The 16,568-nt window shown below is 40.6% G+C and overlaps 1 protein-coding gene across 1 annotated transcript in view; it reads right to left on the bottom strand.

Moving 5' to 3' along the window:
• CFAP54 (cilia and flagella associated protein 54) overlaps positions 1 to 16,568 on the bottom strand; it is a 259,785-nt gene that overhangs the window by 78,901 nt on the left and 164,316 nt on the right. The window contains exons 48-51 of the mRNA XM_037068126.1: positions 13,703 to 13,756; positions 8,935 to 9,142; positions 6,842 to 6,921; positions 5,099 to 5,268 (exon numbers count right to left, since the gene is read on the bottom strand). Coding sequence (XP_036924021.1) covers positions 5,099 to 5,268; positions 6,842 to 6,921; positions 8,935 to 9,142; positions 13,703 to 13,756 — 512 coding nt within the window. The remainder of the gene's footprint in view (positions 1 to 5,098; positions 5,269 to 6,841; positions 6,922 to 8,934; positions 9,143 to 13,702; positions 13,757 to 16,568) is intronic.

The following is a 16,568-nucleotide window of genomic DNA, read 5'->3' as shown; positions in this document are numbered from 1 at the left end:
TATATGAAAGACCTACAGCCAACATCATACTGAATGGGCAAAAACTGAAAGCTTTTCCACTAAGATCAGGAACAAGACAAGGTTGTCCACTTTCACCACTTCTATTTAATATAGTATTGGAAGTTCTAGCCACAGCAATCAGACAAGAAAAGGAAATAAAAGGCATCCAAATCGGAAAGGAGGAAACAAAACTGTCACTGTTTGCAGATGACATGATAGTGTACATGGAAAATCCTATAGACTCTACCAAAAAACTGCTGGAACTAATAAATGAATTTGGCAAAACAGCGGGATACAAAGTCAATATCCAGAAATCAAAGGCATTTCTGTATACTAACAATGAATCAGCAGAAGCAGAAATCAAGAAAAAAATCCCATTTGATATAGCAAAAAGAAAAATAAAATATCTGGGAATAAATCTAACCAAGGAGGTTAAAGACCTGTATGCAGAAAATTACACAACACTGAAGACAGAAATCAAGGAAGACACAAACAAATGGAGACGTATACCGTGTTCATGGATTGGAAGAATTAACATCATCAAAATGTCCATACTACCCAAAGCAATTTACAGATTCAATGCAATACCTATTAAAGTACCAATGGCATATTTCACAGACATAGAACAAACACTTCAAAAATTTATCTGGAACCATAAAAGACCCCGAATAGCAGCTGCAATGTTAAGAAAGAAGAACAAAGTAGGAGGGATCACAATACCTGATATCAAACTGTATTACAAGGCCACTGTAATCAAAACAGCCTGGTACTGGCATAAAAACAGGCACATAGACCAATGGAACAGAATAGAGAGCCCAGAAATAAACCCAAATCTCTACAGTCAATTAATATTCGACAAAGGGGGCAGTATCATAAAATGGGGTAAAGATAGCCTCTTCAACAAATGGTGTTGGGAGAACTGGACAGCTACATGCAAAAAAATGAAACTCGAGCACCAACTTACATCATACACCAAAATAAATTCAAGGTGGATAAAAGACTTAAATATAAGCCATGACACCATTAAAGTCCTAGAGGAGAACATTGGCAGGAAAATCTCAGATATTTCACGCAGCAACATTTTTACTGATATGTCCCCTAGAGCAAGGACTATAAAGGAAAGAATAAACAAATGGGATCTCATCAAAATAAAAAGCTTCTGCGCAGCTAAAGAAAACAGCATTAAAATAAAAAGACAACCAACTGTATGGGAAAACATATTTGCCAATGATACCTCAGACAAAGGTTTAATCTCCAAAATATACAAAGAACTCACACGACTTCACTCTAAGAAGACAACTAACCCAATTAAAAAATGGGGAAAGGACTTGAACAGACACTTCTGCAAGGAGGACATACAGAGGATCCAGAGACACATGAAAAGATGCTCAATATCACTAGCTATCAGAGAGATGCAAATTAAAACTACAATGAGATACCACTTTACACCGGTGAGAATGGCTATCATAAACAAAGCAATAAACAACAAATGTTGGAGAGGGTGTGGAGGAAAGGGGACTCTGGTCCACTGTTGGTGGGATTGTAGACTGGTACAACCATTATGGAAAACAGTATGGAATTTTCTAAGAAAACTGAAAATGAATATGACTTTTGACCCAGCAATTCCACTGCTGGAATTATATCCTAAGAACCCTGAAACACCAATCCCAAAGAACCTATGCATCCCAATGTTCAGAGCAGCACAATTTACAATAGCCAAGAGTTGGAAGCAACGTAGGTGCCCATCAGTAAATGAATGGATCAAAAAACTATGGTTCCATTTACACAATGGAATTCTATGCAGCAGAAAGAAAGAAGGAGCTCCTACCCTTTGCAACAGCGTGGATGGAACTGGAAAGCATTATGCTGAGTGAATTAAGCCAGGCAGTGAAAGACAAATACCATATGATCTCACTTTTAACAGGCACCTAAACCACAAAACAAACAAGCAAGCAAAATATGACCCAAGACACTGAAATACAGAACAGGCTGACAGTGACCAGAGGGGAGAGGGGAGGGAATTTCAGGGGAAATAAGGGAGGGATTTAGAGGAACCTATATAAAGGATACATGGACAACAACTGAGAAGGGTGGAAATGGGAGGGAGGGGGGAGGATGGAGGGTAGGATGGGATGGGAGTAATAGACTGAAAACTGTACTTGAAAAATAATTAAATAAAAAAATTGAAAAAAATAAAAATAAAAAATAAACAATAAATATCATAGAAAAGAGAACAGAAAGGAACACTTTTTTTAAAAGACAGAATTCTGAGAGAGGCAGCCCTAAAAGAAGTAGAAATATAGTCTGAATAACTTTGATCCCATTTATTTCTCATTAATATTCATGACAAAATGGTCAGTTTGTTCTCCTCAAACCCATGCGGCTCCCTTTACCTGTCACCCCAGGGAATGTGTCTTTCAGTTTCCTTGACGTGTAATTTTATTAGAAGCATCGTGAAATGTCAAGGTAACCATCATGTGGGAAAGAGACTGTCCAACACTTTCGGCAGCTCCCAAACAGAAGCTCGTGGGAGGTAAAGTTCACCTAAGAGAAACTCATTCATCTTGACAGCAGGCTTCCCCAAATGACAGTTCTGCTGCAAAGAGGCAGTAACATCAAAGTGTTTGCAGGTTTTGTCCCAAGGACCAGGTGCGTGCTGAAACAGGGGTGATTCAGATACACTTGCACATTATTTGCATATGTCTATCTGGTCTGCAAATTAAAGTCCTACTCTAACACTCCTTCCTGCGGCCTTTTTGTAATTTTTAGTTTCTACTTCTTCCCTAAAAAATAAAAGTCACTTACATTATTCCATACCAAAAGGGTGTAAGACATGCAGAGAGCTAGGAAAAGAATGAAGGTATGTGAACAAAAAACAGATTTCCTAGGGCCGCTGTTGCTGTGTGACACACTGTTTGAGAAAAGAGTACTGTATTTTCTATATTTTTCTATAGGAAATCATATAGTCTTATATTTTATTGTCATTAACATATAAATATTTAAATATGTTTGCATCATATACTTTCTATAGGAATCATATAGTAAACGTTTCTTCACTCTTCAAACTTCAAAAAAAATGGCATATTACTCTCCTAAGCCCATGTTATCATCCATCACCTACCATGGTATTCTCAAAGACAGCTATAAATGTAACAATACACTAAACCAGTGGTTCTCAAAATTTTAAAGAATCTCAGCACTCATTTATACCCTTAAAAATGACTGAGAACCCCAAAGAACTCCATCAATATTTACCATATTAGAACTTGAGCTGAGAAATGTTTAACTTCATATTTATTAATTTCTTTAAAAATAAAAACAAGAAACCCATTACAAGCTAAATTAATAATGCACTTTAATGGAAAACAACTATATTTTCCAAAACATCAAGAAAATTAGCACAAATGATGCCATTGTTTGCATTTTTGCAAATTTGCTTAATGTCTGGTTTAAGAGAAAATCTATTTAATAGAAGACTTTCATATCTTCTTCTCCATTCAGTCTATTGTACATATTGTTTTGACTGGAGTATATAAAGACTAGGCCCTCATACAGATCGTTGTTGGGAATGGGAGGAGTATTTTAACAGCTTCTTCAAACAACTGTGAACATTATTCTTTGAGACTACACAAAAACGTGACAAGCTCTGGTTTCTTGAAAGTCTGTTGCAGTGTGGCACCTAGCACCACACATTGATGAACTTTTCCTGCTCTCGTACATGAAACCTGTAGGTCTAGCTCATTAACCAGGACTTTGGAACATCATGGACTGGCCATTTGCAAAACATTAGCTCTCTGAGTTTATGCAAACTCCTTTAAAGATTAAATATTTCATCACACAATTTTGAAAATGATGCTTGTTAATATTACTACCAATCTCATCAGAAAAATAAGCATTAGTAAACTGTCAAGTTCATGGTGGCAAATACAAATTTTCCAAAATTCTAATTTTGGAAGGAATTCTTCATCTAACCATGAAAGGTTAGATGTCATGGCTGGTAACCAATACTATTAGCTGTTTTCCTAGAAGTGGCATGTCCATTTTGCTCATTTTCAACAAAATGCCTGTCAAATACTCAAGTCTGAGTAACTACATTTTGCAGGGGGGGGGTTTCCAAATAAAAATGGCATTCCATGAAAAAAAAACAAAACAGCTGTTTGCCTCTCAAGTCAATCACACGTATGCTCTTTCTCAAGACAGCGAGCAAACTGACGTGCGACATAAGTGCTGCAGGTGTATTTCCCGTTTCATATTTCCACAACAGATTCAAGGAGAGGGATTCATAAATGTAACAGATCCTGCTGCTTCATAAAAGGCACTGGTCAGTGAAGCTGACCCTTTTTCAGCTGCAAGTGTGTGGCAGTGAAGCAACCGTGACTACACATGTGCCTGCTGCTTTGACCCACAGGGAGACCTGGAAGCATTACCACTGTTGCTTTCACAGCATCAATGGAAGTAACAACACAAGAAGAAGGCAAATGGCACCCTGGTTTTATATTAACAATGGTTTTGATCTCACAGATCCCTGTAAAGCTCTCAGGGACACACCCAGGGGGTGTGCAGACCACCCTCTCAAAATCACTGCTCCAAATAGGCTTTAGGGATTTCATCGCTGCTTAGAAACCACAAAAAGTATAAATTTCCAAAAACTTATACTGTCTCTAGCATAAAATCAAACTTAGAGGTTTTTAATCACAGAACGGCCTTCAGTCAAGGCTCTCACTGATGAAATGATTGTATGTTTCCAATCAAAGCAAAAGGGGATTTCTGCTGAATTGATTGCCCCCTTTGCAAAAGCTGCAGGGGGGGGGGGTTCCTCCTTTATGAAGAGAATGACCATCTAAAAATTAACTCCCATTCCAAATTCTGAATTGAATGCATGGAGTTTAATGCATGGAATTTCGGTATAATTAAAAAAGCTGGAAGATTAAAACAGACAATGCATTTAATCTGTGGTTTTCAGAAAAATAATGTATTGAAACTTCCTTGAATAATATAAAATAAGTAGGCTCTATTAATCTAGGAATTTATAAAGTTTAGTCATATTTAACAAATTCGGGTGAGGAGAGCTCTCCCCGGGGCATGGAGACTCACTCACCTGTAGGCAGCCCGGTGCCTCTGCAGGGCGATCGCAGCCAGCTGCAGCCGGGCCTGCACCACGATCTCCAGCGGGCCCGCAGAGCCCTGGGAGAGGTTCTTCTGGCCTGGCTGCCCCAACTCGGCCACAAGGGAGTTTAGTTTCTCTTCAGCTTCTGTCAGTAAAATTGACTTAAAAAAAAAAAGAAGACCACACAATCACACAAGTTCAGAAATAATACAAATAACATCTCATTCTTAGCCATTAAGTATTTTTTGTACTGGCAAGTAATGACAAGTGAAGATCAAAAGAGGAAATTTGATTATCATCAGTGAACAGCAAAAACACAACAGAGAATAAAAAGGAAAGTAATGGCAAGAGTAGACACGTACAGCAGTTGCCCTTTAGTGAATGTGCAGCCAATGCTCACGCATGCTTATTTACAGCAGCTACATTCAATAAAGTTGCTGCAAACACTGAATTAGCAAACACTGAACCATTGTTCTCAGGGGAAATACAGGAATGTGTTCCCGGGAGCCTCTGGCCACAACATTTGCTGTCAACTGATCAATATATAACCTTGTGTTCGATGTGTGTTTATGTTTAAAAACATTATTTAATATCTACTATAGATTCACAAACCTTGAACTCACAGCCAATAGCTCTGTAACTAATGCCTGACGGAAACTTAACTAACAAACTTATTTTCTCCATAGGGCACATGATAACCCTCTTGTATTTAGAAACACTGAACAGTACTTCAGCACTAGAGAGTTTGTGGGTCATAATGAAACCAGCAACGAAAAAAGCACAACATTTTTTTAAAATATGGCAATAAATAGACTGTGAAAAGGACACTTATTTTTAGTAGAAGAGTGGAAATGAAAGCTCAGTGCATCACCTCGTTCAGCCCAGCTGGGAAAGTGCGTGCTGGGCAATGCACACCTTTCTATGCTCTGCCACGTCCACCAATGAGCACAAAAGAGCCATAAATATTGATTTGGGGTTATAAATAAATTTCGGCATTGGCAAATTAGCAAATACTAAATCTGTGAATAATAAGAGTCTACTGCATTTCAAGTTAGCTGAGTCACCTCACGGGTAATGTGAGGACAATGAGATTTTACAGGGGGCCATCAATGGGGAATCGCAACCTGATGTGGCAAAACAGAAAGGGACTGACCAGTCTTTCCAGGAATGGGCCTCTGAAGTCTTGGGTGCACAGAGAAGTAAATACTGTATCAACTCTAAGCCAATCTGCATGACGGTTAAGTGCATGATCTGTATTTGATTAGTTGCATAATGTTAGCGAATTTCCTCCTGTCTAGGCTTCAATTTTCTCATGGTTCAGCACAACACAGTTCAAAAACGATTAATACCTACACCATACGCCTGTGAAAATAATCACACATAATGCCTATCATGTGGAAAGCACTGACTACATGGTAGCTGTTTTCCTTGCTGTTGTTTCACTATTAATATCAGGAAATGAGATACAGGGTTTGGAACTCTGAAATGCTATCCAATAGAAAATCGCATGTCCTGCAGCACCCAATCGGGCTGCAGAGTCAGAGTCTGACACCTCTGGGTATCTGACTTTTCTCACGGGCAGTAGACTCCATCTCAGCCCGGCCCAGGCCTAGGCAAGAGATCTACTTGGTCTCCTAACAACGAGCGCAACCCAGAAGGTGGGTCTGTCAGTGGCCAGATGGTGGGCATCTTGGTAACTGATTTACTATGACTTGAAAACATTGTAAAACTTACCTTTATTGCGTTACGAGTGAATTCATCTTTCGCTTTTCTAAGATGATTAAATGAGTTTCTATCATCCTTTAAACAGAGATCTATAAAACACAAAATTTTGAAAGAACCAAGGATATCTGTGGTTAGTTTCAAAATTAAAAATTAGTTTATAAAACGCATCATTAATTGGGAAACTATCCATAGATTTAATGCTAAAAACCCTACAATAGTAATTAGAAATATATTGCTATATTAAATAGTCTCTAAACATCACACATTAGAAGACTGAGGCAAATTCTTACAACCAATCAGACAATTCTGAAAGGAACTTTTGGATGCTTAGTGATGTTATTCAAGTGATTGATCAGACGCTGGTTCCTGCCCTGGAAATTCCAGAACCTCTAAGGTCCCCATCGTATTTAAGGTCTTCTAGATATTTATAATATTTTAATAAGATCTTCTTGGAAGCATCAGTTCTGATTTTCACAAGCTCTAGGCCTGAAAAATGACACCATCTGAAACAGCACAATTGATAATCCTCAAATATCTCAGAATCCCCAGCCACAATATGAAGTTGGCCCATACTCTTTGCCAGGGAGAATTGAGAGAATTCAGATCACAGACACTGCCTGCTTTGGTAAACATGGTTTCTAGACTACAGAAAAGAGAGAAAAACTACTGCAAGTCATTATTTGACCAGGAATTACTGCAAAAATTGCCCACCTAAAGACACTAAGTGTGGCGAGGAGGAAGAATGAGTCTAGAATAACATGCGTCTGAACACATCTGACTTCCTCTCATCGCCCTCCCTGGCTCCGCTCCTACACTAGGAGGTCCTGGAGCTAGACGGGGGCTGAGTCTAGGGGGAGGCTTGAGCCCTGGGCAAGGCCCAGCAGGGAGATCTGGGCCTGGGTCTTCTTCCCTAAAGAAGAAAGGGAGAGACAAAGAAAACAAATGCCTGGAGCCTGACCGGAAAGAACCCTGCGAGGAGCCTGAGGGAGCATGGACCCTCACAGGGTTCCGACCCGCATTTTTCTCGCTGCTCCTGCCGCCTCCCGGGTGGCTCTCCCCAGGTGGCCCTTCCATACTGTGTGGCACAGCCCTTCTCTGGGGAGCTGTGTATCACAAACTGTGTTCAACGCCAGCCACCTTCTAATCTGCTGGCCTTACTATATCAGAATAATAATAAAATACACATTTTAAAACAGAGGCCAATATTACTCTGATACCAAAACTAGACGAAGAACATCACACAAAAAAATACATACCAATATTTCCATAAATACAGATTTGAATATCTTCAGCAAATATTAGCAAACAGAAACCAGAAACAGATAAAAAATTATACACCATGATGAAGAAAGCAAGATTGGTTAAACATTCAAAAACCAATTAATATACCATATTACTATAAAAAAGTCACAGAATCATCTGAATAGATGCAGAGAAGGCATTTAATAAGATCCAACACTCTATCATGACAAAATTATTCAAAAACTGGGAATGAAAGAGAAATTCCTCTATCTGATAAAAGACATACATATAAAACCCACAGTAAACATCGTACTTGATGGTGAAAATCAATTATTTTTATGATGAAATCTAATACATTTGCAAACCACATCTGCACTACGTATGGCCCACAAGTTCCGTCGTGGGCACCTTATCGCATGGAACTACACACTATATCACACGGGCCGGCAGTGCTTCAGCCCTGCTCCCTGGAAACAAAGAGAGTGCATATCGAGGGGGGACACTCACAACAGAGAACACTGCACAGCCAGGACAGTGAACCAAAGCAACGCAGTTGACATAGTGAAATTTTAGAAATTCTTCTGCACAAGAAAGGCAAGATGCAAAAAATATAGAGAAATACATAATTTGAATAAATGACCAATTCTATATGGGGTGTGTGTGTAACGTATGGCTATGGAGATATATGGATGGATGTGACCCCAAACATAAACGTGTACATATGTACATCCTTAGTAAATTTAGAAGAAAATATGGAAGAACAGATACTAACTGTTCATAGGGATTACTGGGGTGCAGACGGGCACAGTTGGAAACAGTGAGAAGAAAGAAAAGCAACAAACAATAAAGCGGAAGATCACCTTTCAAGCTCGGGAGGTTGGCTCTGCTCCTCTCGGACAAAAATCCATGGTAGACTGTTCTCAGTAGATTTTCTGGGACACAATTTATTGTTGCAGCCACACTTACTAACAAGTATGCTTTCACAAAAGAAAACTTGTTTAAGAGATGCTGATGGCCAATTGCAACCAGAACTTGAGGCAAGCCTTTCTGTATTAATTCATCAAGTGCCTAAGAAAAATGGGGGGGGGGGAATTCAAAAGATAAATAAGTAAAATACTGGTTTTAGATATCATTAGCTCTAGTCTTCTCTTGCATTCCTCATCTGGTTTGGGGTGAAAAAACACAGGGGCAGACACAGGGTACCATGAATAGCGGTCTATCAAGAGGAACAGCAGTTCCCCACCAACCTGTGGCCTGTGCCTCCTGAGACCAGCCCCACCACATGATGAGAGGGAGCCAGGGCTGCAAGCAAGGGAGGTGACACCTGCAAAACAGAGAAACTGCAAAAGCTCATCAGCCACACATGCTGACTGCTCTGCTTTAACAGGAGTGAGTTAGGGCTGTGAGGACAGGAATGGGAAGAGTGGGTGGATAAGCAAGCTCCCTCCAAGCTTAGACCCACGCTCAGTCATTAGAACTCCGCCCTGTGTACACCCTCAACCTCTGACCCCAGTCCTGTGTGTATACACATCCCTTACAAGATCACAGCCTGGTGAAATCCAACATGGAACCTTCCTGGGGCACGCACCCTGCCATTGGAGGAGGTGGGAGAAAATCATGCAGTCATGGCCAACACTCCCCCTTCAACCTCCTGACCAAACCTCAGTGCTGCCCAGTCATTCTACATTTTCCCAGTCCACTCATTCTCACTCTCTCCTAGACAGTCATCTTCACACTTCTCGTGTGTCTCAATTTTAACTCTTCCTCCCTAATGCCCCTCGCTGTTAATGACCTTGCTTTCTCTACCTAACTGCAAATATTGAAGCAAAGTAGTGTCCACAAATGCCACCATCTCTCCAACCTACCCAAGCACCTGCCCGGCCATTCCACCTTCCTTTCTGGCACTTAAGCCACGGACCCTGCCCCCACCGGTCTACTCACTCTCCCCTACATCGTAAATGTGCCTCTGGCACCCCCATCAGCACACAGCCATGCTATCTTCTCCAGCTCAAAAGACGAAAACCCTATAAGCTGATTCTCCAGCTACTCCCCCAATTCTTGCTCCTCTTTACAGCATGACCTAAGAAGTTGTCAATATTTTAATTTCTCTCCTTTCATTTGCTTATAAACCCACCCCTTGCCTACACTGAAACCCCTTGGTCAACGTCACCAATGGCCTAAACTGGACCAATCCAATGTTCACTTCTTAGTCCTCCTTTGTCGTACTACTTATAATCTAAGACAGCAATTTTCAACCACAAGAATTCTTCCACAAGATTCTTGCCACAAGAATTTTGAAAAGATACAATCCCTGACTATTTAGTCAGGGGCACTGGCCTGTTTTCCCTTAGATTGTCAAATTAAAAAATGACAACAGTCAACACAATAGCTGTCTGGTGTGAAAGAATCAAAATTATACGTGTATTTTTTCTCGGCGAGGGAAAACTATAGTTTGGTGTGCCACAGAATTTTAATAATGGGTTTATGCGTGCCATGACATGAAAAGGGTTGAAAAATCACTGATCTATAAAACATTATCTCATATGCCAATTAAACTGTCACAGGGCCACAACTGTAAAATTTATTCTAATTTCAGAGATGTTAAATGTGAACAAAAAATGCGTTTTTAGGACTCAGTAAATTATGGTGTTTGATTCATTAGCAACATTTGACACTATTAATCATTCTCTCTTCCAAAAATATTTCTCTTAGCTTTCAGGCCACCACGCCCCCTTGACTTCTTTCCTGCTGGCCCCGCCTCATCAGTCCTCCTTGCTGGGCCTTCCTGCTCTCCCCCACCTCTTAACGTGGGAGGGGCTCGGGGCTCGGGCCTCTTCTGTCTCCTCACTCCCTCCCTTAGACGATCTTAATCAGGCCCGGGGTTTTAATTTCATCTAAATGCTGATGAAATAAAAGGTTTTTTCTCCAATCTCTCCAAGAGAGAGCTCCAATCGCTCTTCTGAACTCAAGACACATATAATCAATTTCTGACTGAATACCTTCACTTGAATATCTAACTGGTATCTCAAACTGAACATAGCCGGAACTGTACTCCTAGCCAAACCCCACAAACCCACCCCACCCCCACACATGTGCACACACACTCAAATGTAAAGCTCTGTGAAGGTTGGGGGTTTATATTGTTGATATGCTGCACTAGGGACAGTGTGGTAGTGCCCAGTAGGCTCAGCAATCCTTCCGAAACAGAGGCAGATCAGGCCACACCTCTGTTTTAAACCTCCCAGTGGCTCCCCCTTTCTGTCCGGAGTAAGAACCTAACTCACAAAGGCCCTAGGAGGCCCTTGTCACACTGGCACCCTGTCAGCTCTCCGACCTCATACCCTGCGGCTCTCCCACCATTCACACAGTTCTCGTAATGCCGGCCAGCATGCTCCTCACCGTGGCCTTGGCAATCACTGTACCACCTTCCTAGATTATTCTTTCCCCATACTTCACATGACTTGTGTATTTACTTGTTTCTAATCTGTTCACAGATACCACCTCAGTGAAGACTAACCCAATCGCCCCATTTAAAGTTACAAACCCCAACAAAGCCCCACGTTCCCAGTCCCCTTTACACACTGCTGGGTTCATTCCCCCCCACGGCATGGTTCTCCTTCTAACATACTGCATCACTTACTTCTTTATCATGTCTAACCGTATGTTTATTACTAGCCTGGCCCACTAAAATATAAGCTTCCCAAGGGCTTGGAGTTTGTGTTGTCGAGTGATGTGTTTATTTGACAGTACTGGAACAGCGCCTCGCCTACAGTAGGCTCTTATTACAGATTTGTTGAATTAATATAAAGGGCACAAGCTGAGGCTGTTTATTCCAGGAAAGAAGGAAAGTATTTGCTTTATGGGAACGCAAGGAAAAAAAATTCTCATTGTTTTCGGGGGCATCTGAGGGTCTCCTGGCAGCGGGGAGGTCGGCTGCTACTGTTCCTTCTCCTTTCCCAACCCCCCTCCCAAATTAGGGGAGGAACGAACAGGGCGGAAGAGCCGGACTGGGCGCAGCGCGGAGCCCGAGCCGGGAGGGACTGCGGTGCCAGGAAAATGGCTGACGTTCGGGGTCTAGGAAAAACCCACAGAGCCGCTGGGGGGGATGGGGAGGAGGAGTTTTCTCTTCTCTTTTCTCTTCCCAGCAGCGATTTAATGAGTCTTGACAATTACACACACACACTTGAGAATCAAAAGAAGATTAATTAGAAATGCTATTTAACACTCCTTCCTCTCACTCTGCACAAAAAAAACGCAAAGTGTAATCTGAAGAGTCTTGAGCAGACCAACAGCTCTGTTTTAATTAAGCAGCTAATAGAAATCAGTTTTCCATTATTCGATGAGTCTCTTTTTGTTTAAAAAGAAATAAGAAGGCAGACATTCATTTTAGATCCCCAACCACTCCTTTAAAAAGCGTTTTTAGGATGCTTTAGCTGTTATGACTGGAAAGAAATAAATATTCTTAAGCATCCCAAGATCTTGGAACACTAAAATGAAATATGAATATGTATTTCTATCTTTCTAATACCTGCTCTTTCATTTCAGGCAGCTTGCTTATAAATTAAACTTTAAAGCAAAAACAATGAATTATCTGAAGCATACTTATATGTAAAGTTTGTGAAATTAAATAGAAAAGTAATGAGGATACATTTAATAAAAGGTGGATATATTCTTATTAAAATTAGGAAAAACGAAAATAAAACAATTTTGAAGATGTGTCTCTCAGAATTATTTCATGAAAAAAATACCTTTCTCAATAAAACAGAATGCTGTTTCCTACCATTTAAAAAATTAAAACCATCTACACTTGTCCACATGAACGAGCCGTTGCCAGGGGGTGCGAGCCCCTGCCTGTCCATCACCCCTTCACAGTGGGTGCACCACCACTGTGCTCTAACGCCTTCTAGAAGACAGGCTGCCCACTGTCCTGAGATCTTTATAAATGATTTCCAGTTACTTAAATGCTACTAGGTCAAAAGCTTAAATCCCAACCATTCAATTATTGACAAGAACGAACACATTGAGATGGGCAGTCCAGTCCTCTCTTTGTAAGAAATATTGGGGGGATTAGAGCAGCTGCTATCTCCATGGTGGTAATGGTGGTACAATATGTAAGTTCATCAAAATAGCACGTGCACACCTTACACTTATGCAATGTGATATGTCAGTTACATCTTCGTAAAAATCTTTAAGTAAAAGAGGAAAAGAACAACTTCCAAACCAATGCCTGAAAGGCAGTCTCAAACTGGGGCAAAGGATAGGAGTAAAAGCTGGGTTGAACAAGTGGGCTATTGCAAAACATACAAGATCATTCTCTTATAATCAAGGTCGGCCATTATTGTGTAGGTAATCAAATATCAAAGTTAGATACTTGATATGGCTAGATGAACAAACTGAATACACACAGGTAATCAAAAACTTTAGGAGCAATAGCTGGTATTTACCCAATCCGAAAACCAGATCAGTTTGGGTCCAATCTTACCTCTGGCCTCAGCATTTTGAGAAATCAAAGAACGTAGTACACAGAGGATTTTCAAAAACAAAGATTACAGCTACCAAATAGGTTGCAATCACTCAAAAATTATCCACACTATATATCCAGTGTTTTTAAACTCCTGGTACTCTTACCTGTATGTTTTCTTTACTAGTAAGAGGCTTTCCTGAGTCAAATGATTGAAAGACCTGCTAACATACAAAATATTAACATTAGAAACAAAAATATTGAGGGTTCTTTTCAATAAAACCATTAATGTGTTCTAAACATATTTTAAACCTCATGTTTATTATAAAAGTACTACATGTTGTAGTCAGGAAAGACAAGAATAATACAAAGAAGACTGTAATTATTACAGATAAATCAACGTTTTTAGGTTGTCAATGTAAATATTTTAATGTTTTTTCTTTCTAGGTGTATTTTATTTCTCTTTATTTTTTAATTGTTGTTCAAGTACAGTTGTCTCCAATGTATTTTAAAATTTTACATGCAGATCTGTATTCCTTTTCACTGAACGTTACATCATAATTATTTTCCTGCTCCATTATTTGTACACTTCAGCCTAGAGGCTAGGCCATGTTCTGTCCTCTGATTGCAGCATAGTAACTTCAATCTTCCCTACTGTTAGACTTCGGAGGGGAGCACATGCCCCCCCTACCCATCATATAGTCTATTTCAACAACACTGGTGACTGTTTTGTCTGTATTTCTTATTATCACCTTCAGACATCCCCAGAAGCAGAATTACAGGGTTGTAAGACAAGAATATATTGAGAAAGCTGAAAGGAACTGGCTTAACTTATACTTCTGCCCATGTTTGAAAACGCCAGGATTATTGCACTTTTAACAGCATTGAGTATGAGCACTTAAAAATATCTTGGCCAGGCCTGGCCACCGTGACACAGTTGGAGCATGGTCTGTAGACCAAAAAGTCACAGGTCCGATCCCCAGTCAGGCCACATATGAAAAGACAACCAATCAATGCTTCTCTTCCTCTCTCTGTCTCTTTCTTCCTCTCCCTCCACAAATAAGGCAAAATTGTCCTCGAGTGAGAATATTATACATACAATCTTGGCCAGTTTGAGGTTAAATTGTATTACTCTTCAGAATGACTTTTTTTGTGGTTCTTTTCTTTTTTAGTGAATTACCTATTAATGTGTTTGGCTCTAAATACCATATAATGTTGTGTAAAAAAATATTCAATTGATTTGCTACAGGAGACTGTTTTATCATAAACTAGGGTGCATTTCTCTGGGCAGGGAAGTCCCTTTCTGAAAAGTGTCCATTGTAGATGGCAATACTGATGCCCTGCTCCTATGTCCTCAGTCATCTGGAAGTCACCAGCAGCTCTGGTGGACAGGCCGCTCAGATATGGAGCGTATCCTACTTCACCTGTGCCTCACTGCTTGAGAGTACCCTGTGGCCACGAGGGCATTCAGGAGAGGCCGGAAGTGCAGGGAGCATCCCATACCAATGAGGGACGTACACAGTTCCAGTGGGTCTCTCTGAGGGTCCCAGTTGCCCACAGCAGTGACCTCATCAATGCTCTAGGGAACGCTTTTCCTCCCGTCCCTATTAGACTTTCCCACTCACTCAGAAGCGAGTTCTTTCTGGAACTATCTCCCAGAAACGCCATTTGCTTCCAAATCTTTGTCTCAGGATCTGTTTCTGCGGAACCCCCAAACCAAGACATCACAGAAAGCTCTTATTGAAAGTGTTGACTGTGGGCCCTGGCTGGTGTAGCTCAGTGGATTGAGTGCGGGCCTGCGAACCAGAGGATCGCAGTTCAATTCCCAGTCAGGGCACATGCTTGGGTTGCAGGCCAGTTCCTAGCAGGGGACACACGATACACTGTGTGTCCCCAGCAGAGGCAACCATATATTTATTTAAAAAAAGTGTTGACTGTGTTTTAATTTTTTCCTTTCTTTGAAGATATTCTTTACCTCCTGTTAATACATCAAAAAATGCGTAACTGAATCCAGGGGGAGATATTTGGTGATATAATTTGAAGAGAGTTGATGGTTCTTTAGACTTGGTGATGAGAGCAGAACCTCAGTGAGTATAATGTTAAAAGAGAATGTTTTAAAAGCCTGTGAGAAGTCCAACAATGATATGCAAGACTTTTTCGAACAGAGCAGGTCCTCGAATGACATTGTTTCACTCAATGTCATTTGTCATAATGTTGACAAGGGGGAAAAATGGATTTCCAGCAGGGGCCACTGTTTGTGTGGGGTTTGCATGTTCTCCCCACGTCTGTGCATATTTTCCCTGGGGACTCTGAGTTCCTCCCACATCACAAAGATGTACATGTTGGGTTCATTGGTGTTTCTAAATTGTCTCAGTCTGGGTGACTGTGGGTGTGCGAGTGCACCCTGTGGTGGGAGAGCTTTCGGTGCAGGGTGGGTTCCCATCCGGCACCTGAGCTGCTGGGACAGGCTCCAGCTACCCATGACCCTGAACTGGATGGAATAAGCGGTTGGAACGCCATTATCTTACTTGTTTTTATTCATCTTTCTTACACATATGTAGAGTTCATATTTATTTTAATGATTAATATTAGATGTGGTTTGAGTCTGCATTTACAAGTTTGGTGGTATTTGTTTTTGTGACCAGAATTATGCCATAGGAACTTACCTCTTTGTTATGTCAATTTTCTTATGATGTTGGTTTCCTGAAACATTGTTGCACTTAAAGTTGCAATTTCTAAGAACAAATCAGGTGACTTTAAGTGAGGACTTACTGTACTTCTCTGACAACTGAAATCTCATTTATTAATTCTCTTTAAACAACTGGCCTGCATCCAACAATGCTGGCACCTGTTCCAAGCCCTGAGCACGTTTCCTCCTTTAATTACACTTTTCAAACTCCCAGCTGAAGCTGTAAAGCTGCAAATTAACTTTGAAGATACAAAACTTGAAGTCACAACCCCTGGGAGACAATGCACCCACACTTTTGTCTTATGATAACTAGTGGATAAAAATAAAACTTGGAACTTATCTTT

The sequence above is a fragment of the Sturnira hondurensis genome, unplaced genomic scaffold (assembly GCF_014824575.4).
Source record: "Sturnira hondurensis isolate 20B ecotype Veracruz unplaced genomic scaffold, ASM1482457v3 Scaffold0017436, whole genome shotgun sequence".
Lineage (NCBI taxonomy): Eukaryota > Metazoa > Chordata > Mammalia > Chiroptera > Phyllostomidae > Sturnira > Sturnira hondurensis.
Note: the sequence above shows the minus strand (reverse complement) of the source record. Positions and strands in the feature narration are given on the sequence as shown.